Source organism: Knufia obscura (assembly GCF_036327395.1).
Source record: "Knufia obscura strain CCFEE 5817 isolate CBS 148926 chromosome Unknown scaffold_8, whole genome shotgun sequence".
In the NCBI taxonomy this organism is placed as follows: Eukaryota; Fungi; Ascomycota; class Eurotiomycetes; order Chaetothyriales; family Trichomeriaceae; genus Knufia; species Knufia obscura.
The window spans coordinates 38,024-61,095 of NW_027042694.1; the positions used below are offsets into that span (position 1 = coordinate 38,024).

General features: G+C 51.4%; 8 protein-coding genes across 8 annotated transcripts; 4 read left to right on the plus strand and 4 right to left on the minus strand.

The window, feature by feature from the left end:
* Window positions 1-2,480: 2,480 nt before the first annotated feature.
* PMZ80_006822 (uncharacterized protein) lies at window positions 2,481-4,022 on the plus strand (the record flags this gene model as incomplete). Its single annotated transcript, XM_064875233.1, has 1 exon — window positions 2,481-4,022. The coding sequence occupies one exon, from the start codon at window positions 2,481-2,483 to the stop codon at window positions 4,020-4,022; it is 1,542 nt and encodes a 513-aa protein (XP_064728498.1).
* A 613-nt stretch (window positions 4,023-4,635) lies between these two features.
* On the minus strand, window positions 4,636-6,231 carry PMZ80_006823 (uncharacterized protein; the record flags this gene model as incomplete). Its single annotated transcript, XM_064875234.1, has 1 exon — window positions 4,636-6,231. The coding sequence occupies one exon, from the start codon at window positions 6,229-6,231 to the stop codon at window positions 4,636-4,638; it is 1,596 nt and encodes a 531-aa protein (XP_064728499.1).
* Window positions 6,232-7,732: 1,501 nt separating this feature from the next.
* Window positions 7,733-10,079, minus strand: PMZ80_006824 (uncharacterized protein; the record flags this gene model as incomplete). The annotated part of the gene is made up of 2 exons (XM_064875235.1): window positions 7,733-9,706; window positions 10,005-10,079. 2 exons carry the CDS (start codon window positions 10,077-10,079, stop codon window positions 7,733-7,735), a joined length of 2,049 nt encoding a protein of 682 aa, XP_064728500.1.
* A 1,555-nt stretch (window positions 10,080-11,634) lies between these two features.
* Window positions 11,635-12,525, minus strand: PMZ80_006825 (uncharacterized protein; the record flags this gene model as incomplete). Its single annotated transcript, XM_064875236.1, has 1 exon — window positions 11,635-12,525. One exon carries the CDS (start codon window positions 12,523-12,525, stop codon window positions 11,635-11,637), a length of 891 nt encoding a protein of 296 aa, XP_064728501.1.
* A 1,597-nt stretch (window positions 12,526-14,122) lies between these two features.
* PMZ80_006826 (uncharacterized protein) lies at window positions 14,123-15,127 on the plus strand (the record flags this gene model as incomplete). The annotated part of the gene is made up of 1 exon (XM_064875237.1): window positions 14,123-15,127. The coding sequence occupies one exon, from the start codon at window positions 14,123-14,125 to the stop codon at window positions 15,125-15,127; it is 1,005 nt and encodes a 334-aa protein (XP_064728502.1).
* A 1,637-nt stretch (window positions 15,128-16,764) lies between these two features.
* Window positions 16,765-17,930, minus strand: PMZ80_006827 (uncharacterized protein; the record flags this gene model as incomplete). The annotated part of the gene is made up of 3 exons (XM_064875238.1): window positions 16,765-16,841; window positions 16,907-17,231; window positions 17,295-17,930. The coding sequence occupies 3 exons, from the start codon at window positions 17,928-17,930 to the stop codon at window positions 16,765-16,767; spliced, it is 1,038 nt and encodes a 345-aa protein (XP_064728503.1).
* Window positions 17,931-19,508: 1,578 nt separating this feature from the next.
* PMZ80_006828 (uncharacterized protein) lies at window positions 19,509-19,931 on the plus strand (the record flags this gene model as incomplete). The annotated part of the gene is made up of 1 exon (XM_064875239.1): window positions 19,509-19,931. The coding sequence occupies one exon, from the start codon at window positions 19,509-19,511 to the stop codon at window positions 19,929-19,931; it is 423 nt and encodes a 140-aa protein (XP_064728504.1).
* Window positions 19,932-20,097: 166 nt separating this feature from the next.
* PMZ80_006829 (uncharacterized protein) lies at window positions 20,098-21,879 on the plus strand (the record flags this gene model as incomplete). The annotated part of the gene is made up of 1 exon (XM_064875240.1): window positions 20,098-21,879. One exon carries the CDS (start codon window positions 20,098-20,100, stop codon window positions 21,877-21,879), a length of 1,782 nt encoding a protein of 593 aa, XP_064728505.1.
* Between the last annotated feature and the right edge of the window lie 1,193 nt (window positions 21,880-23,072).

Below are 23,072 nucleotides of genomic sequence, written 5' to 3' on the forward strand. Positions count from 1 at the left end.
TATACCTTGACCGACGGTATCAGCACGTAGACGCTTGAGGATATCGCTCATATTGGCGAGGTTTGTTACAAAATCAAGAGGAAGCAGTATTGAGAAGTTACAACATTTGAAAGAGACAGAATCACATATTTTACGCCTATTTTAGCCCTAATGAGCTCATTGTGGGGGCGACAGCGACTCCACCGAGCTGCGCGTACCTGCGCGCAGCTGGCGAGCACTGCTTGTAGGCAGACCAAGCAGTAGAGACAAGACTCGTTCCATGTAAAGAATGCAAGTCCACATCGTTACAGGATCAAGATCGTTATGAATATCCGGGACAACGCGAGACCGGAGCAATACGAGACATACTGAAATGATCCGGGCCTGATACAATGTCTGACATTCACATTCACATGCAGTCGCTCTTCGTGCGGCTCACAGTGGAAATTGGTCATTGGGCTAGGAATGTCTCTACGGCACAACACAAGGGAATTTCTGCGACAGGCTTTGGGAATCGTGTTCTCAGCATGCTTTCTACAGCGAGCTCGAGGGAGGTATTCACGAACTGCAGCTCATCGGCTACCAGGAACGATTTGATCAGTTGGAAACAAGATAGCACGGAGCGCAGTTCATGTGACATTCGCAGACCGGAGTGAATTGGCACATAGAAGAATAGACGTTTGTGATACTGAAGGTGTTTCGGGTATTCTTGTGCTGACACCATGAGAATGTGGTGAATAGAAGGTGCAATGAGTGTACTTCCAAGCAGGATATGCCCAAGGGAAGGAGAGGGTCGATATCGCGTTGTAGTCTCTCCTCTTGACGACTCGCGCTCTCTAGATTGTATACCACCAACACCTGCTCAACCTACAAGACAGTCCTGGAACTGATTGACATGCCAGTCGCCGAGTGGAGGTGGAACTATTTCACTCTAGATTGAGAATGGGGTTTTGTCGCCATCTCGGCGCGAGCATAATTTGGAGAGCTCTCTATCGAAAAGATGAGAACGAGATTGTGGGGGAAAGATGGGGATTTCAGAGGGGATATGGCTCAGATATGCAGTCGACGTCGCGTCCTTGTACATGCTCCATGACCGCCAGCGCCCTCTAGGGATGTATATCAAGGTAACCTGCTCAACCCACAACACAGTCATAAAACTGATTGACATGCCGGTCGCCTGGTGGGCCTTGGAACTGTTTCATTCTAGAATGATGCGGACGGCGTTGTTCTTGCCATCTCAGCGCAAATGCTTCTCGGAGAGCTTAAGACCCATACTGACATCGTGGGGGCTGTGATGAGGGGAATGATAGGTAGAACCCTGAGGTATTGATCAGTGGCGCAGGGCCTTGGCCAAGAACAGCGTAGTTGGACGGAAGCGACCCAAGGCCACTGATCAATACCTCACGGTTCTGACCAAAGGATAGTAAGCAGATCAGCGGTGCACGCTTGAGTACGAGCTCAACCGTTGCCAGTGAGTCGCTAACAAGTAGCATTGCCGTTCAGTAGGATGGTTCGATCGACTGAGGTTTCTTCCAATCGCCGTAAAAGCCGCCTGATAGGACAGCTGTCGCAACGTGCTCAGCCATCGTAGAACGTAATCTTCTCCTAGACGCATCGCAGAAGAATCAGCCCAGCGGGCGAGACATCAATCGAGAGGCATGGTGAGGATGTCGAGAGGTGAGCAGTGTATCGAAAGGTGAGCAGTGTAAGCTTGAAGCAAGGAAAATTATGCGAAGAGAAGAAGAATGGCTTCCTACGATATCGTGGATATGTCCAACAAAGCCAGTGACGTCATTTCACGTGACTTAGCTTGTGCGGCGACAGCCGTGAGGCCGTTCACCAGTGTGCTTGCACCTCCGCCTTCGAATCAGCTCGAGCCGTGCATGACAGATGTGTTTGTTCAGTGCCATTGATCGAAACTCTCAATCATAACAATAACAGCCTTCATCGAAATTCAGTGCCATGTAGTCTCGGACATCATAGAGGATCTGTTTGTTGACAAAGGGTAAAGTCGTCACCTACCGCGCTAGATCGTTCACAATGGACTCTGTTGTATGCTGCCCTTGTGCAAGTGAGTCAAAGACAGCGATGCCACTTCTTCTGTGTGAACATCTCCAATGCAAGATGGCGACAATTCTTTCCCGTGCGAGGGGTCACCGAGGTCACCTTTGGCGAAGGCGATGTCGTCGCGGCGCTGTTGCCCTGAACCTTTCTCTCGATCCTGGGGACCCAAGCAGCAAGCATTGATATACAAGTGCAGATGAGTTCTTGCACAATTCCGTTCGGTACTAATTCCAGTGACTCGCCGTGACAGAAGTGCATGCAGTGAGAGTCACGCCGCATCCCACGATAGTGCATGCCAACATGTACCTCGGGTGTTGAGCTCTATTCCCGATACCATCTTTGTGTGAACATGATCACGCATACCATCTCCGCTGACAATTCAAAGCATATCAGATTCTACTACGAACACTCACTGCAGAACGGCTAACGCAGACATAATGGACTCTTCACTTTCAGGTCGAAACAGGGATAAGGAATTGCTACTCGCGTTGCCGCAGAACTATGGTGGTGATCCTCTGAAGCCGTTCGGAAATTTGCTCACACAGCATTGTGGCGGGAAATTCGTCCTTCAGGGCGGTGTTCGAGATCCGAATCAGATTGCAGTCGATGCTTGGTGGGAAGTCAAATCGAGCAACCAAGCAACAGTTTTTACAGACTGGTCGACCCAAGATACAGGACAAGGCATAGCTTTCATAGTTCGCGAGAACACAGTGGAATCGGCTTGGAGAGAGCATTATTGGAGGACGCCTTGTGGCTTCATCAAGGACAACAACTGGATGGAACTTCTTGCGATAACAGCTGCCATTGAATACTTCCATCAGACGTGCAAGACTGCTGTCCTACAAGGCAAAAAGCCCATGACTAGCATCACGATATTCAGTGACTCAAACACTGCTCTTCTCTTCATCAAGAACTTTCACAGATTCGACCTTACTCAACGGAACAAATGTCCCTTGTGGGAGGCAATAGCTGTGACGAGACATGGCATTGGACAAATGGTGCAGATGGGAGTCGCAGTCGAGCTTCGGTTGTGCAATGGCCACGTTCATACTCCCGGTAACGACGCAGCGGACAGTGCATGCAAGAGGGCGATCGGCGATGACACATCAAATTTAACAATCTCCTCAAATGGGCAGATCAGATTACCTCTCATAGATCGACCTCTGTGCACTCCGGCTGCGGTAGACGTGGCAGCCAAGGACCAAAAAGGGAAAGGAACGGCAAATACTGTCGGCCAGAAGCAGCCGAAGTTGGGCAAGAAGGAACCGAAGAAGGCACGGAAAGCGGCAAAAGCACAAGAGGGTCAGAACGTGCAAAACAATACTCGAATACGAACACCAGGAGCCCAGCCGGCAGGCATTGAGAAACCTGAGCACAAGACGAAGCCAACCAAATCGCAACAAAGAAAACACGCCGTGCAGATCGAGAAAGCTATAGCACAGCAGGACAAGCAGTATAAAGAGACGCAATCGGAGGATACAATGTCGGAAGGGAAGCAGCTGGAGCATGAAGCAGAAGACTCTCCACTTTCAGAAGAGCAGGCGGAGAAGGGAAATCCGGAGACGAAAGCCCAGCAACCCAAGCAGGAGCAACATCTGAGCAGAGGTCAACGAAGACGACGCGCGAGAGCTCGAGCAAACCAGGACAAGCAGCATGAAGAGACACAATCAAAGGGGACAGCACCGGAAGGTAAGCAGTATGAAGAGACGCAGTCGGACGAGACAATGCCGAATTGCAACCAGCACGAAGAGGCGCACCCAGTGGAGATAACATCAGAAGGAAAACATGAAGAGACGCAATCGAAGAGCACAACGTCGGAAGAGCAGCACTCGGACAATCACGTGGACGACCCCCAACTGTGGATGGGGCAAATGGAGACGAGGAGAATGGAGACTAAGCGGACGGTTCAGAATTTGATGGGCAGCTTCTGTCTGCTCACCAGTGAAAGCAGATCTCAAATGGCGGCAGTTCTCGCTTGAACTGTGCTCAATCACTACCAGCACAGCCTTGGCACTTGAGCCGTAATGAGCAGGAACCTTTTCGCAACTAACAGCGCAACGAAATGAATCTAACACACGCTCCGATGAGCCTCCCTTCAATGCTGACCAACAACGAGAAGCACTGCCTACAAACAAGTTTTGAACAAGCGTTGACTTATGGCCTCGGATGGTCACACCATTATTCTCCTTGAGAGCTTACCGAATGGCGCTCGACACCAAAAACCATGTCCTGGATCTCATCACTGGTCATCACCCCTATTGACGTCTCTGCGGAGTCTGAGCAGGCGCACATTCATATAAAAATGGCCAGCTGAGCACCACATGCTATATGCACCTGCTTTTCTGGCTATCCACGTCTGACACTCATTCGCCCAAGCTAGTAAGCTACGGACTAGCAACGCTACGACAGTAGGCTGCGAAGCGAAGCACTAGGATACTTGCATAAAATGTTGGTTAGAGCACAGTTATGTCGTGTAAAGGATGAGACGTGCATTTGCATCGGAGAAGAAATGCTCGTGGAAGACCTCTTTGATGCACGACTAGATAACTAGGTAGTAGCTCTAGAATTATGTATACTCTACGCAGCTATGAATTACCTTCCATCTTTCACCCAGAACACGGGTATGCATCCCATCAAGGCACTAACTGCCAACAACCACCACGCTTCACCCACCATTCCCCTTTCCAGACCGTTGCTATACCAATGACCAGCCACTATCGGTCCGATGGTCCTGAAAGTCGCACTAACAGCCGCACCAAGTCCATGAATAGTGCCCAACACTTCCGGACCAGGCGAAGCATTATTAGTGAGCAACACCATCCCAGGCACAGCAAAAGTCCGCGCCGAGATGACGATCAGCGCAACCATGATGATACCAGTCCAGAGTAGAAATTGGTTGCTCGAGGATGACGCGAGTAATGACAAGTACGGTGCCAGAATGTACGCGATCGGAAAGAAGAACAGCGAATATCTCGTTGATCGCAGCAAGCCGAATCGTGCATTGACTCGAGGGTACAGGGTGAGCTGGCATATTATACCAACAACGCCGAGGATGGACATGGCGAGGCCAACGACTGAGGGTGAGAAGCCGATGCCGCCGGAGAACTTGAGTGGTAGTTGTGGTTTGGGGTCGTTGTTTGGATCGCGGCGGTCGGATGAGAGAAACATGGTCCAAAGACCTGTGAAGCCGCCGAGCTGGAAGTCCAGCAGCGCCACGGTGGACATGACGAGGAAGACGTTGCGCGTCAGAGCTCGGCTGAATGGTACTGGTCCCACTGGGGTCGGTTTCGGAGGCGTTTGTGGTCGTGGATGTTCTTCTTTCATGATCTGTGCCAGTGGTGTGCTCGTTTCTAGTTCAGCGTCGTCGTGGACCGCTGTCTCTGCTGTTACTTCGTTCTGGTCAAGGCGTGTGTAACCCGACCTGCGAAGGACGTATTTGGAGAAGAGTTCTTTGATCGAAGCGCCTACTTCGAAGCCTCGATCTCGTCTGCCCTGACACGTGATGAGTGTCTCTTCGAGTCCGAACAGGACCAATGCTGCATCAGCGAACATGACAAGAGCACATAAGAGGTTTGCAGGTGCGTAGGGGTATTTCCTCATCCATGCGACACCATTCTTGCCTCCAAACGTCGAATTCTCGCCGAACCATTCCGGGTGGTACTGCACCGGATCAGACATCAATCCTCCTATAGGCGGGCCAAAGATATTCGCGAGGTTCCAAGCTAGTGGTAGCAGCAGAAATGTTCTCGAGTGGTATTTCTTCTCCGTCTTCTCAGAAAGTGCAGTTCTGGCTCCTCCGACCGTAGCATTCACGGCGCCACCTAGTGTCCGCCAGATGACTGCAGCTGCAAAGCTTCTTGAAAATGCCACGCCAATACAACTGATTCCTTGTCCGACCAGACTGACAAGTATGACTTTCTTTCGACCCCATGCCGGGTTGTCTGCCACTCTTCCCCATATCACACTCGTGAAGATCTGAGCGGCAGTGAAGACGCCCTGCAACACGCCGACCTGGAAAGAGATCTCACTTTCTGGCGCATCGGGCGAAAAAGAGGCTAGTTGGTAAAACATGAATGCTTGTAGGGCAGCCTGCTGGAAGAAGTCGACAATCCGAACAGAACATATCACAGCGAGCTCGAATTTCTTCGGTATCGAGGACCATGATGGTGGAGGTGGTCCAGGGGCCATCTTCAGTTACCAGCGACGAATAGCAGCGGACACTGGATTTATGGTGTTGGCATGGATCGTTGTTGCTTTGTATGTAGCACCTTCCGGGCCGTCACGTCGTCGGCATCAACTCTGCACGACAGTTCCCGACATCCGGCAGGAAGGCCACGTTATCGCTGATCAGAGATTCTCCAGCACGTTCGTCGGCCGCAGTGCAGTCACTTTGATGCAGCACATACAAAGACGACATCTTGCGATAGACCACGCAATCGCCGCTTCCAAGTTGCGACGCTGTCCATAGCCGGGCATGGCGTGGAATTGGAGACACATTCTTGCAGTTTCCGTTCACTGGGCCACCGTATCGAAGCAGCCCCACCGGAGGGAAGCCCATCCGCTCGATTACCGGCGTATCACAAAGTAAAATTTAGGGTCGACTATGCAAGCCCAGCTCAGCTACGAGAGATATCCTGCATGCATTATTATTTCTAGGCGCCGCGCGTTCTCATTTCTCGTGGAACAAGCGATATCGAACACGATCGCAGCACGAACTCAAAGCCATAAGCCCGTGCAAATCTGGCATTAGCGCTGATCATTGTACCCATGAGTCCTACAAGCTCAAGTGAATCTGCAGCTTGAATCAAGTTTACCCTCCGCTACTGATTCACTGCTTCGAGGTTACAGCTTAAGAACTGCAGGAGGAACTAAACTCATATTGATAACAGTTCAATGCGACACCTCTTGCATACCTTTGAGATACGGCTTTCCCTACACATTAAATTACCACTTCCAAGCAAATTGGCACGGCTGCCGGTGCAACGCAAGCCCCTGCACCTTCGCAAGCCCAAACGCGCCAAGACGCCCTACTGCATACTAGCATCGGGGCTCCGCCAAAAGTCTTGATCTTGGTCGCGGAGATCGATGTCATTACATGCAAGAGAGAAAATCTGTAATGACCTAGCACTTTCTTCCCTCCCTGTTAGCTCCACCATCCTTATCAGATGCTTTTAGCATGCCGGTGCTCTGCACCAAACGCGGCTGTGGCTTTCTGGGATAGCGCTGTTCTTCACCTCGGAATAGACATGCCGCATGCCCAACTACTAAAAGCAATACAACTTTGAGGGTTGCGTATAGATCCATTGAAGAGCCGTGTAGAAACATGAAGACCCAACGCATAATGTCAGTGGCCGGAGTCCGCAGATCTCGAAAATGGACGCGTCATGCTCAACCTTCTAGCATGTCTGTCAACCACGACCCAAAACAAGCTCATGCAAGCATGCAGATCTGGCATGCATGTCTGTGTGACTTTGCTGTGGCTCCCGAGGTCGTGCAAAGCATGATACTGGCCTGAGCCATGAAACAATGGACAGGTATTCCATACAAGGAAGGCACCTGCTCTGGAATATAGGCTTACACCGAACATATTGCAGCGGAAACAGCATTGCGCGGACGCCTGAGATCATGAAACATAGCAGGAGAGCATATAAGCATAGCAGCGGAGCAGACGACGTATCCATTAGGCATGTCACGGCGATAGAGGCCTCCAGAACGTCTGCCGTTCAGCCTCCAGCCCGCTCTCCTTCAGCGCTTGACCTCTAATATCGATATCGCTACTCCGTGATACCACTCTCTGCATCTCAGCATCGTCATCATCCGCATCTGCCAGCGTCTCATCGCTGTCAATGCCGAAGTACTTCCCCTTCCTGCTCTCCTCCCACCTCCTCGGCTTGATTCCGAGTATTGCAATGATCTTGTCCATCGACGTCTGAACAGTAGTAAACCTCCTCATAGCAAGAGCGATGATGGCCCCTAGAAGTATTCCCAGCGAGAAGAAGCTGATCACAAAGCCGATGATCTTCCCGACTTTCCCCTTACTGCCATCTCCTATATGGCTATACACACTCTCGTAGATATCTTCGATGTCGTCCTCTGTATTGTTCTCCTTGGCCTTAACCCAATCCTCATAGACTTTCTGCATCTCCTCTCTCATCTTCTGTCTGTCGGGATTGTTCGTGTCCATGAATTGACAGGCTAACTCGTCGCAGTAGTGTTCCGCCATCAGCTTGTTGGGCGTGAATGTATCCTGCACAAGGGACTTCCCTAGGCTCCTTCCTTTCTCGTCGAATGCTTCAGCATACGTATACACAAACGTCTGGTCGTGTCTGTAGATCGTCTCGAAACCGCGCTTCTTGAATCCATCAACTAAAGGTAGCCAGTCATATGAGTTGAGATCCTGTTTCGCACCTTCTGTGTTCGCCCCATAAAACGTCCAGGTGTCGATCTTCGTGTGACCATTCCAGCTCACATACAGTGTCATCGCATTACCGTTATCGGCCGTGTGGTTCATGCCGTGCTGTGAGAAGGACCACAACGCAGGCTTCGTCAGCGGCACACCGTCCCAGCCGTCGAACTTTAGAACTCTGTAGTTCATCATATAGCCATATGCGAACGCACCATAGAACACCTTCTCCCACACACCAAGTTCAATCCCAGTCGCTTGACCTCTGACCACATTCCACCTATACTCCGAAAAGAACGGGTCATTTCCAAAACTCATAATCCTATTCCCCAACTCCCGTCCAATCTGCTGTCCCCCAACATCCGCATCCTTAAACCCCGGCAAATTCAGCTGAAAATTCCCCTGACTCCTCGCCAAATGCGCATGCCCATTAACAAACGGCGGATCAAGCGGCCGTTCAACTAACCTCGCAACCTTAGCCTTATGATCAAGCCGCACAATCTTCCCCATACTATGTCCCGCCGTCTCCGTAAACCCATTACTCGCATTATCAAAAAAGCTAATCACACTCTCGTCCTCCCCATCACTAATCCACCTTGCATCATGCTGAAACCCAAACGAGATATCCCCCAACTCATTATCATACGCATACTCATTCTTCTTCCCACCGAACCTCCACAATATTTCCCCCGTCGTCCCATCAACCTTGTAGATCGCACACACATGCCTCGCACTAACCAAATAACCCCCATCATAACTACTCTTATCCACACTGTTAATATGGAAATAATCCCACGGCAACTCCGGACTCTCCCCCGTCCCACTGATCTCGGTACTAAACGGCAACACATAACTCTCCTCCGGCCCCACATGCTCAATGCTACTCCACATAAACACACAATCCCCACTCTCAACATCAATCTCCTGGAACAGACCGGCCTGTAGATACCCCAATCCATCGCACAATCCCCAAGGACAAAGATCGTACACGCTCCGGATATACTGCGTCATTAGGGCGCGTCGACCGTCTTCGATGAGGTAGAACTCGTGCATGTCGGAGGAGGCCTGGTAGGTGCAGGAGGGCTCAATGGAACGTACGACGCGGTAGTTCGTGTCCATTATTACGCCGTGGCCGTGGCCCCAGCCGAGGTGTTGGACGCCTTGGTAGAAGCAGAGGTGGGGGTGGCCGTGGTATGTGCAGACGCGGGGGGCGTGGGAGGGTCCGGGGCCGTAGGAGCCGAAGGAGGTGTAGATTAGGTCCTGTGTGTGTTAGTGGGTGTGCGTGTGGGACTTGGTCTTCTGGGGGCGACGGCGTTTTCGGAGGTGTGTTGGTACGGTGGTGAGGTGTACTTGATGGCTGATAACTCGTGTCATGCGCTGGCGAGCAGGCGCTGGCTTGGTTGTGTGCTAGCTGCTTCGCACGATATTGGCACTTGGGAACTATGGCGGCAAATTCGGCGCGACGCAGGGTGGGAACGGAGACGGCGGGGTTTGAATTGGGAAGACGTGGGAACGAGGTCTTGGCATTGAGGTTGGAGGCCACGCTGCATGGACTTACGGCATTGTTATCGTATATGTAAATTCCCTCCTGCATATTAGTGTAAGGAGCAACAAAGAAATAGCCAGGTGCCATCTTGTCTGGTTGGTGGATGCCTTCCAGAGGTGTGAGTATCGGTGCAAGCAGGTCCGGTCTCTATACCCATGAAGCTCTGTTAGTCAGATGCTCGATCCTGTTTGTGCTTACTCTGCTTTCGAGTAAGTTGGCAAGTACATACCGATCTGAATATCGAGATAGGCTGAGAAATATTGTCCCAACTCCATGCTGTGGTCACAGTAGCTGCCGACACCAGGCAGATCAGCCTGGACAACAACAGCATCACAGCAAAAGTGCTCGTGTGCGCGAGCGTGAGAGTCGCCATCTCTGCTGTTTCCTTATCGCTCTTTTGTTCAGTCAAGGTACTGGCCTGACTCTGGGCATGGCCTCGCTTGATGCTCCGGCGTCCAATGCAATGTCACCAAGTCCCACTGCCGAGAACCGCTTGAACATAGACGACTGACTCGCCGCTCAGGTCCTTGGTGTCAGACATGTTCACGACAAGTGTCTACGCGTGCCGAACGCACTACTGAGTCGCCATACAGTGACAAGGCGCCGTCGTGCATGGTGTGCATGATCGCAAGGCTCGAGCCACGCAATGTCATGTCGTCGTGCATAACGCATCCTTAGTGCAAGAGACTGATAGGCAAGCAGGGTTTGTACGACGCTGTAGTGGATCTTACGGATCGGCGGCTCTTTGTGGGCAGAATTGTACATGCTTCGAAAAGCTTTCAAAAGACGCGTGGCTTTATAAGAGAGATCTTTCTAGGACAATACGAAACCTCCACTAGGCTCGTTACAGTCTTGTACCGAGATATGCACAAGCGCCACCGGCCAAGTACAAGATGTAATCTTTCTGATGATGAGCAGATGAACGAAAGCGAAAGTGCGAAAGCGGACTTCGAGTTTCGTCGTGGTCCATGTTGACACCGCATCGTGTACGTCAACTTACGTGGACGACTCAACCAGTTTGTCCGAAGGCGGGCGCTGTCCACGGCTCCGAAGTACTGATCGCTGCATGAAACAAGTCCGCAAGCTTGGGTCAAATCAGGTGTACTCTACTGTACAATGCTTACACTTGGTTTCCGTCGCTTCGTATCCTTATCTCGGTGCCCATTCGAAAGGCCAGCAGTGAGTGGACTGACCGACGATTGTGGCTGCATTGAGAACAGGGGTGATGCATGGCGCAGCAGGGATACCGATGGTGATCTTGAACTTATCATTCGGTCCACCACCGCCAGGTAAAGATGCTCGAGCAGAAAGGCGCAGCCGCAAACTTTGCGAACGCAGTGTTTGCAGGAAAGGCTCTCAGAAGTAATGTACTGTAGGCTGAAAATTCGTGATTTGATGCATATATGCAACTGTTTCGGAGATGCTGGGTACCTGTTCTGCTTCTGCTCTATATGATGCGCTACTGTACAATACTGTAGCAATTATTCCATGTCCTCTGGAAAGTCATTAAACGTAGATGCTGCGTCCCCGTCTCTAAACCATCTGATAAACCTCCCTGCCCGATCAACGCCTTGGCACCGCAAGCTCAAAGACGCAATAAGACAATTTGAAATAAACGCCTGACCATGACTTTTGACTGTGCTCACGAAACTGGTGTAGAAGCCAGCGGGTTCAGAGCTGCTGGGGCCCAGTGTGTGAAAGCGAAAGTAGCAGAGAGAAACGTAGCCAATACTGGCACACCAACGACCATAGCTCGGAATAGAACGTTCATCATCTGTTTGCGGTTTTGTGTCCGGCATCTTTCAACGAATTGTTCGGCGTCGTTGGATCGTGGGAAGGGTGTTTCCGGTATAGGATCTCCTAGATATTCGCACAGTGGTCGCCATCCTGAGCTGACTCGATATTCAAGCAGATTACCGGCTGGCACCATCTCCCGAATCTCCTTGTAGTAGTCATTGAAACGCTCTTTGCCTCGGTTCTCGAAATCGCCGTAGAAGAAATAATCCCAGAATTTTCGCAGCATGGGATAGTAAAGGCCAGCTGCCCAGTCAAAGTTCGCAACTGCTTTTAACTCTGGGTCATTTGCTCTCCAGTTGACAGTCTTCATCACAGATGCGTGCCATGAATCGACGTCTCGCGTGGTGATGATGACCTTTGCTTCTGGATATGCTTCAATAAGCTCTTTAGCGAAAGCTACGGCAGGCCAGTCGCAGACAGCCATGCAATCACCAAAGAGAGCGTCCCACTCTTTGCGGCCGAATGTGCCCTTGCCCTCATATTTTGCTGCAAATGCATCCATCCAGCAAAGACAATCTGGCGGATTCTCTACACTGGCGTTCATCATATGGTAGGTATCGTCGTAGCCTAACTCTTTCAGGGCGGCTCGCAGAGATGCCGTACCAGTCCTACCGAGGCCAAGTGCAAGCACTTTCATTGGTTTTGTTCTTGTACATTGCCGGCGGTCAATATCGGTCTGATATGGTGTGAATATGTCTGTTGCAGGCTTAGGTGTATATGGTATGCCAGATGCCATGACTGGCAATATTTCTAGGCCCGACTTGGAGTATTGTGCTTATCTAGCTGTATTAGGCGGTACTTGCTGGATTGCAGCCGGAGTGGGCAAGGAATGTGGTGCGAGGGTGAACGAGTGGCAGGATGAGATCGCGTGGTCAGATCCGTTTGTTGTGTGAGGAAGGGACGACTTGGTGACAAAATCTCGTTGAAAAACACAAGTGATGTCAATTTGAAGCGTAAAGCAAGAGCAACTACGGTATGCAAAGTCAATAATCGCACCTACCTCAACAATCAAATTAGCCTCGCAACAGGCCTCGACTGTAACAGGAATGTCGAAACTTGCCGCAACGCGCGTACATTTCCGGTGGAACCAGTTTTCGTGGCAAGCACAAATGTTTCCATAGCGAGATGTGCAGGCGATGTGACTTGGAGATCGTCGACGAACAGCAAGAAACGACCATGGATACGACACTGGCGTCTCGCCGGACATGATGAACGGAGACCCCAGCGACAAGCGCCTCGACGACCATTGTGCTCAGCCAATCTGCGTCATGGGCCAAGACTTTTTCGTATGCAGTTGAGAAAAGCGGAGGTTGCGCGACGGGAGCAGCGTGCAAAGAATGAGTGAAATGACGAGACTCATTTTCCGAGGTGGACTCTCCGGATATTGGCAGCCTCAAGTTGCTTTGGAAGCCATGCTTGATTCCCGGATCCTTGCGTGGCTCCAAATCTGTCATGATCTCCTTTGCAGATTTTCCTTGGCTTGAGTCGCAAAAGTTGACCTGAGAGGAACATCGATTGTTGCTGACAGTCGTGTTCGATGTACCCTTCACAATGGTAGGTAGGAGGCCTCAAACATTCCGGGGGGACAAGATGAGCCGGATTCTGCGGTAACAGCCATGGCTCACTTTGCGCTCCTGTGCGAGGCTCACGAAAGAAGAAGGTGAATGCTTGGTTACTGCGAGACAGCAGATCAGGCCTCATATACGAGCATAGAAATGGGTGCTTCTGCCTAGGAGGATGCAGGAGGCCACGCAATCCGAATTGCTGAGCTCGTCGCTCTGCTCGTATGATTGGTGCATGCAGTAGAAGCAACTACGTACTCCCTTAGGTCACAAAGTCTGCCCAATCAGGGCTCTGTGCTAGTATAGATTGGGTAAAGACTTATGACCAGAGGGAGTAGCCGTAGCGTAGCATCAATACGGTCGCTCTTCGTAGCCTGCAAAGCACTTATCTTCGGCCATGCTTTTGGCAACAATGCATTCACCAGGGTTGGCGATAACGACCACAAGCGTGCTTATGACCGTATTGTATATCTCGACATATCAAGAATCTCGAGCTGCAGGTCGAGAATACGACAAGATCGACTTGTACAGCTTCGTCTGCACAAGATCATGGAACTACTCGAGCCATCGAGCACTGACACACCAAGGCATCGAAGTCTTTGATTCAGTAATTTCATCCGGTGCTTTATGCAGTAACAAAAAGGCCATGAAGACTGCGAGCTGATCTCCAAAGTCAATAGGCAGTAGCCCGAATGTTCCTCCGCATCAACATGATTGATATGTTCGTGGAATAGCTAATCTTGAAACCACACCTTGTTCACCGCCAGCAACATGGCTCCAACTGATACCGCAGTTCGCGTTACACTAATCGGAGCAGGCACCATCGGCATATCGTTCGCTGCGCTGTATCTGAAGTACTCACAGGCCACGGTCAGCATTTACGATCCTCGGGCCGACCTCCACGATCATATCAGGTCTATACTCCCTGGCTACCTTGACACGGACGACGCGGCGTACGCTGTCGATTCGCTGATAGCTCGCGAAAGACTCAGAATATCTTCATCTCTGGAAGAGGCTTGCAGCGGTGCTGCGATAGTACAAGAGCAGGGCCCAGAAAATCTAGCATTCAAAGTTTCTATCTGGAAGCAGGTGATTGATCTGGTGTCGCCAGAAACGCACCTATGGAGTTCCACCTCGGGTATACCAGCTTCCAAACAGGCCGCCGAGCTTCCAGAGACCTGCAAGAGTCGACTGCTTGTGTGCCATCCATTCAATCCGCCTCATCTTATGCCCTTGATTGAACTTGTTGGATCGCCCGAAACCAAACCCGAGGAGATAGAATATGCGAAATCTTTCTTCGATGCTCTGGGTTCTGGCCATAAGCCAGTCGTGGTCAAGAAAGAGGTTCCGGGCTTCGTCGGTAACCGGCTGGCTTTCGTGCTTCTACGTGAGGCATGTCACCTTGTCTCCGAGGGAGTTGTCTCTGTCGAGGATCTGGATACAATAGTTGAGGCTAGTGTTGGACCGCGATGGGCCGTCACAGGCCCTCTTAAATCATATCACTACGGTGGAGGTACGAAAGGTCTTGGAGCATTCTTCCAAAATCTCTCGGGCACCATTGAGGATATCTGGCAGGATGCAGGACGCGAGTCTTTCAAATGCTCATCTTTTATGCCTGGTGAGACAGATTCCTTGGCAATGGGGACTCAGCAAGAAACCGGATGGGCTGAAAAGGTTGTTGAGCAGACGACAGAGGCATATGGGCTACCCACTACATCGGACTTTGCAAAGCGTGATGAAGCACTCCGAAAGCTACTGCAAGCCCGAGGCACATAAGGAAAACGTCACATGAGAGCTGTTCCAGTAAGACGTTTTAGGCTTCCATTGCGATACTGCCTGTGAAGTAGAAGATGTAGTGGAAGTGATGAGGAGAGTGAAGTGAGCGTCACAGCTCGGACCGGCGTCAGAACGGGCGTTGGAAGCTCGAGGAAAGTGATGGTAGTCCGCAAGCAGCAACGGATCGTACACCTGGGCGCCACAACCAGTCCTGGCAACTCCCGAGTCAGAGTCAACTCCAGAGTAGCTAACATCTCAACTCCCTACTCTTGGGTTAACTCCAGAGTTGACTCAATACTAGCCTTGGCGCCTCTACTAGTACAAAAATAGCTAGCGGGTACAAGTAGACCGGTATCCATTCCTACTATACCTTCCGGACATTTCTTCCGGTATGCCAAGGCCAACTCTAGAGTAGGGAATTGGGCGATAATAACCAACTCCCAACTCTTCAGTCAGAGTTGACTCGAGAGTTGACTCTGGAGTTGCCAGGGCTGGCCACAACGGGGTTCATGCCACGTATTCATACTGTGGCCACCAACTCAGCAGTTTCTGCCTCACCACAGCAAGCTCAGAGACATCCAATTTGCAGCATGTGCACCATTGCGGACTGCGGCTCTGGCCACATTGCTGGTCTGTGGACTGCAAGACTGCAAGTATTGATGCATATATCAAGCTGGTGTGTGTGTGTTAATCATTATCAGGCTTGAACAAACGAGAGACATGGAAGGCACGAACCATTGTACTAACAGGACCATTCGCTAACAAGTCATGGAAGGACCTGCTCAACTCAGGTTAGCATGCAGTTGCCGGACACCGTGAAAGGATGAGATCTTTGGCAGGTACAAACAGGACTTGCACCGCGCTCATTGCACGAAGTGGACGATGCCGGAGCGGAGAGATGCACTGACCAGAGAGGTGGAGATACTGGTGATTGCGGGCAGGACATTTTCACGCAGGAGTACATTCATGTGCAGGTGCGGCATACTGCTAGCTAGAGTTGGGTATTGGTCTCAAACCTTGCGGCGAAAGGTCAAGCTGACTCCTTATCGTGGTGTCAGGAGAACCACTGATCTGTGTTCATTTCGTGCCTTGGGGACACGCAGGTCTGCAACGTGCTGTGACTTCTTCTCGTCATGTGGGTCAGTGCTTATGGTTATGCGCAGCTTCGACTCGGCACTCTGGCCTGTTCCAGTTCGACCTTGTCGATACACAATGTCCGAAGTTGAAGACATCTCGTGGGCCCGACTCACGCATTCCGTCCCTGTGCATCCAGAAGTTGTCAAGGTATACTACTTCATCTCTCCTGTGCTCAACGTGCCGCTTCGGACCTGCCCCTATCCTAGCATACAACCGACGCCTCGACAATTCTCTTGGCCATTTACACTCGAAGCGCAACTGTGAGGAGGGAATCACTGTCGCACAATGTCATTAGAAAGGAGGTGAGAAATTCCTATCTCGAGATAATATGATACATAAGCCCTCTGCATCAGCGATCATTCGAAGCCACATCAACTGCTTGTCAATGAAATTGACCCGACCGATACCGCTCAGCCAGCCACAAACGTGTGGCAGCGAACCAAAGGGCTCTCATGCTGGGAAAAGACCGCCGCGCTTCCTCAGCCTCCACGGTGCGCAGTCTAAACCTCTTGAAGGAAGGCTATACTCCTATCGAAGACTCTGACACGTGTGGATTCGTCAATCACAGCAGAGGGCACTATCGCACACTTAGCTTACTCCCTCTTGAACACCAAAGCAGTCACAGGAGAACTCAACACTCACATTCAAGCCAACCATGAAAGCACTTCTCCATGATCATCAGCTCAACCTTCTCATCCTCTCTTCTGCTCCGACATTCCTGATTGATCCTTTCAGCGAACTCCAATTGCTCAGCGAGCAGGATATCAATGGTAGGCACGACCATGAGGATCCTATTGGGGAGCTGATCTGCTCGAGCCTTACAGGGGCTTGCTCGAGGATCGTCGATATGGGCTGGCCGCGCGGACGCTCCATAAGCGTCGTAGAGTGGTAGGAGGAATGAGAAAGGATCTCTGCTCGGGAAGTCGGGAGGCTTCGGTTTCTGGATAGGTGGTATCGAGACATCGATCTAGGGTGTGGTGTCAGCATGCTGGGGGTCATATACTAAGCACGTCTGTGTTGGTGAGCATACAGGAGCGTAAAAGGTCACTACCGCTTTGGCTTTGCTCTCCTCCAATGTGTTGTTCAGAGACGTCGCAAGCGCTAAGTTGCCACCTGCCGAAGATCCGGAGAGGGTGAAGCATCTCGGGTCAGCCTGGAGCTTGCTTTCTGCATGCTCGAGTAGCCACGCGACAACATCATCGATGTCGTCGATGGCTGCAGGAAACGGATAGCGAGGTGCGAACCGATATGTCGTTGAGACTACCACAGCGCCTGTTCTGTCAGAGAGTGCTGCGCAGAATCGATGGTTGGCTTCTGGGTGACCACCGAGGAAAGCGCCGCCGTGAATGTCCAGATGCAGCGGCCTCAAAGTCGACCGCGCAACATCAGTTGGAGCAGACCGTGAGCCCTTGTGAGACTGTACAAACGCTTGATTTGGTCGGGAAGGCTGGTAAACTAGAGATCGCAGCTTGCGCCCATCGCGAACGGGGATTTGAAGCTCGGTGGCTCGCTTGGAGAATAACACTGGTACTGTGTTGATTAGGTATATCAGGATGACAAACGGTTGGAACAAGATAAGACGCCACCGGTAGTGGAATGGCACATCTTTGGCGAGGATGGCGTCTATCGTCGGGTGGAACCAAGCTTGGAGGGTATTGAAGAGCATGCTTGATGCACTGAGTCAGGTGAGATGGCCAGTTTGTCAGAAGCTGAAGGGTACTCTCAAACATCGGTAGTGTTGCAGGCAAAATGCGAAAAGCTCCCGTCACTGACAAGATATTAATGTCCATCGATATGAATGCGAAATGCTTTAGGTCCTTCGAGGCTCGTACTCGTATCCCGGACCTGGCACGTGAACATGAAATCTCGGCGAATCTGTTGGTATAAGTGAGAACTCGGCCGTGTATTATGGCTCAACATCAACAGTCTGCTATGATCCTCCGTGTCCCATGTTGCCTGCCGTTCGAAGGCTGTAGTCTACAACGGTAGGATTGTAAGCAGGCATAACAAGAGTGCTTTCCAAATGCGCGCCCCGTAGCGTTGATTGGTCAAGGGAGGCTGAATTTCTTGCTTCCCGTTTGGCATCAGCTCGTAGACTCTATCACAAACGTAGACAAGTTTGCTCTGCATTGTCCCGTGAGACTACGCTCAGGAGGTATCTAGAGAAATCTCAGGACCTGCATTAAGAGGTGTTCCCGGCTAAGAGTGAACAGCTCTGATCTGTGGCATGAGAACCTCGGTCCGGGTCTCGATCTGCGGCAAAGTGCGGCGAAGTTGTGTGGTTTGACTTACCTGTGTGGGAGCATAAGACTGGAGACAATGAGGTTCGTGCAAGAAGTATTTTCTCACAGATCAGCAGCTAAAGCAGCTGTTTATAGAAACTGCTTTCAACTCAAAGAGTGACAGATTGAATCATGTGACCAGGGCGTCACATAGCGGTCGAAAGCACCATGGTCTTCTCGACTTGGCGGGTTAGGGAAGTAAGGATCGTGCTGTAGTTGAACTAAATTGTCAGTACCGTTTCAAAGCCTTCAGCCGCGGCCCGCGTACACGTGACTCTGCTGCACACGGCACTAGAGTGCTTTGGGGTTTAGGTCGTTGTTACACGACGAGCAATCACGGGAAAGCTTGGCAGATGCTCAGTAGCGCGCAATGATCACATCTGTTTTGAACTGCTTGACGAATTGGCAACGTCTTTTTACCGCCGACCTCCATTTGGACACTGATTCCCAGCCTTCTGAACCCACGACTAGCACTTCCTTAGCATCGTTCCTTCTCATCCAGATACCAAATCATCGTGTTCTTTCTTGCGCAATGCAGTTAGTCGGTGCTCGAGTCTGTGGGGTGCCGAAGCTGTACTGAAATACGGCACAGAAACACTGACCGAAGCGATGGAGAGCCAATCCGTGCATCCATCGTGGATACAACAGCCCGGTCCTTGTCGTGAGCAGGCGTTCGGATTATGAAGGCAGTAAGCGCTCGACTATGCACATATCGGCCGCCATCACAGTCACCGTTCACCTGCTATCTGAACTCGTACCAGTGCAGGTAGCATGGAGGTCACGGTCTTGAATGCACGACACAAGATATGAGTCGAAGCGCTCCCTCGATTCTTGTGCTGACTGTAGGTTTTACTTTACGTTCTGTCGCGCAGTACAGCCTGGTCGTTCTTTGTGTACGTTGTTGCTCTTTCATCTTGCGTTGATTCTTCGACCCTTGTACATAACGAGCGGTTACAGCCACGATGTCCGCTGGCGGCTTTTCGCAAGCTGTGCCCTCTCCTAGTATCAGCACTGGTACCGCTTCCCCTAGTACCAATAGCAGCGTGAGCAGCAACGGCCAGTGCAGTTCCGCTGGTTCTGGCTCTACCACTGCGACGAGTGTTTCGTCGACATCGTCCACTGATCTCCCCTCTTCGTCTTACGATGGCACACACCTACACTGGAAGGCATTCAGGAGGGACGTGTTGGCACCACATCGCATCTGTGTTGTTGAGAGCCCACCTAGCTATCCACTGCCTGAAAGCTTGCTCGCCCTGATTGACGCTTCTCGAGCGGACGTAGGAAAGTTCGACGACCAGAAGAGGAGCTTCCAGGAACAGGTCATCCAAGGCAGAGGCTTTGGTCCCATCACCACTTTTCCCACCGAACCTTCTTCCATCAATTGATTGCGAACCCAAGCTCGCACGATGTATGGTTCCATCCTTCGCTCGAGAGGCCCTGCCAGAGCGTGTTCTCACTTACAGCGGGCCATTCTACGAGTTATCAAAGCCAAGGCCCGGTCTCGCTTGTGGTTTCTCCCATGGTGCCCTGACAGACGCAGAGGCTAGCAAGATGCCTCAGCATCTCATTGCAAATGGTACCATAGTCCGCTTGGACACGGGTTACATTGCACCAGGCGCTCCGCTCTTCTGCCCATTCCTGGTTTTCGAACGCACCTTCGGTCAGAGGGAGCAACGGCTTGAGACTGCAAACAACCAATGTGCAATTGCTGGAGCATGGTGCACACGCAGCCTGCAGATGCTTTATGCAAAAGCCTGGTCACCTGCAGACAGACACCGACCAGACTTGCCAGTCTCTTTCTCTTGCACAATCGACAATGAGATAGCGATTCTCAATTACCACTGGATTGATGGGGCTCAATCGTATTGTATGTCACCGATATGCAAGTTCGACCTCGCTAACGACGACCACTTTCACCAATTCAACGTCTGGATTGAAGCCATAGGCCAATGGGGCTTGAGAACCTTGCTTCCTAACCTGAAGAGAGCTCTTGCCTCGATTCAGGAGCATACATTACCTGAAGTGCCTGCCGCGCCAGAAGAGATTCTCGGTAACAAGCCTGAACTCAAGCTCGATACTGTTCTGCAAGAGGACAAACTCGTGACGGCTCTCAAAAGCTCCTTCTCGCACACACCATGGCGCCTGGAAGATGATGACTTCACGCCGGTGAGCAGCAGCGTTGCCAGCTGGGGTTCGCCAATCATCCACGACTTTTACTACAACAGCCTTCAATACCCATGTGTCCCTCGCATGAAGTCTTCGTCTTCGAGCTCCGTTGTCATGCGAGACCCATTAGACTCCAAGATGAACAGTGCTGTCACCGTGGTGGCCCAGCCGAGGCCGCAAGCGCCGCAACGCCGCTTCAAGATTGCGACTCCTCTCACACCCACTGCTCTTCCCATGTCTTTCAATGCCAGCACAACAGGCGGTATGACTCCTCCTCCCTCCTATCTCGCACCAAATGCTGAGCTTGCGTGCCAGAAACGCTTGACCCATGCGATGGACGAAATCCAGGACCTCCAAGCTCAGCTGCAACGAATACGACAAGAGATGAGTGGATTAAGTATGTCTTATCAAACAGAATTATCTGGGCTGAAGAATACTGTGACAACACTTCTCCGCAAGGAGGTGATGGGTCCGGCGAGTGCAGGCCCCTGTCTACGCGGCCGGTCAACGAGCTCCCCAATAGTGCCGAATATCAGTACGATGAATGTCTCGCTGACGACGAAGGATGTCTACACGGACCTACAGCAAACTCGACAACAAGCGCAGGCATCCGTCATAACGACACCGACAGATCCAAAGCCCAAGAGCTATCCATGGGACAGGCTGAGGCAGAACAGATCCCGATCATCATTACAACAAGTCATGACGATTAATACGAGTACCGGCGCCATCACCTCGCAGCAAGCGGACGAAGACATTCCAGAGGAGGAGGAACAACAAGACGAGAGCGACACTAAGCCGCATCTTATAGAGGCCCCTCTGCCGTCGGCTACCTCAATGCCTCCAACCGCGAAGACCACACGCTTCCAGCTCACACCTGGGCCTATGTCGGCTGCCTTCCCAAGCCCCGCGTTCTCGATCTCAGCCCGCTCGGATGTCACAAATGTTCTCGTCGTGCCGCCGCCCCCACCAAAAACATCTGACGTGCTCAAGTGGACAGCTGCTCTACTCGGTGCACAGACACTAGGCACTTTCATCTCCACCACTGTTGTTCGGGTTGTGTTCTTGGGCTGTATCACCGACTTTGCGTTATTGGCGTTTGCTAGCCCTCATTGGCCGAGTACGACACGATACTTCATGGAGCTGTTGAAGAACTCACAGTCATAACGGTATGATGTTGAAACTACGAGGCTCGTTTGGTGTAAAGAAGTCGAAGCAGGATATAGGAGGGTGAACATAGCGGGTCAAGGCGGTCTTTTGTTTTTGGTTACACCTCTGCGGAGGACGAATTTCCTTTGTGTGTCGTTGAGCCATCTTGCTCCGACCTTTCTTTTGTTGTGACATAGCAGGGTGGAAACTGTGGCGATGTTGACAGGACAGCCATAGATGGTTTTCCTTAATGGAAAGATAGAATAATTCTCATATCGTGTCTGTGAACTACCCTTGGTCCACTGCCCAGATCAATGGCCATTTGAACCATGCTGGGTCTGCTGTTCGATTCGAGGTGCCCGAAGTTGCGCTTGGCGACATGAGCTGGAGCGTGGTGGGCTACATCCGCAATGATGGGCCTACTTCTGCTCATCGATGGCCGTCGCTTCCACAAGCAAGGCTGAAGCTGCTTCGGCAAGCTTGTAGACATCGAGCATGAACGCCCATGGGAAGCAGGCTTGAGGCACCTTCTTCAAGTAGCCTTTGGTTATCCTCGTGGGCAAGTGACACTGTAGATCCAGTCTGCGACAACCTCGAACGCGCCTGGATGAGCATCCGCGAGCTCAGTTTCGGGCTGACCATTGATCCAGCGTTCGCTGGAGACTTTCTCGAAGTACGGGGACCTGTCGCACAAGATCTGTTTGTGCATGGAGAACTATTGGCGGTTAGGACCGACGAACACATTTACAACTTCCTGGTAGCTTGGTGATGACAGTCAATATTATACACCATTGCCACTTACTGCGGGTGACATACCGATGCTTGGCTTCTGTTTCTTTACAGAGTCAACCGACGCTGGAAGTTGCTCCGTGTCCACGTCTCCGTGCGGCCTTTTCTGGGCTTTGGCCATCGCTGTACTCGGGTCAAGGCAATGCTTGTGTGTTATCGGCCAGATCCAACGCTGATCCTGATGTAGAAGGAAGGACCTGCTACGATGGTCACAGTCGGGATGCAATCGATTTGCAGTGGCGAGGGCTCAACGACAAGATAATGGCATGCACAGGTAGACAATACAAGGTACGTACTCGTACGGACCCGTAAGCTGCGAATCTTCAGGTACGACACGAAACTGACCCGTCTTGACGCGTCTTTTCGCGTTAAGAGGTTCCTTTCCAGCACTGGATAGTCACTGATAATTATCTCAATTCGTG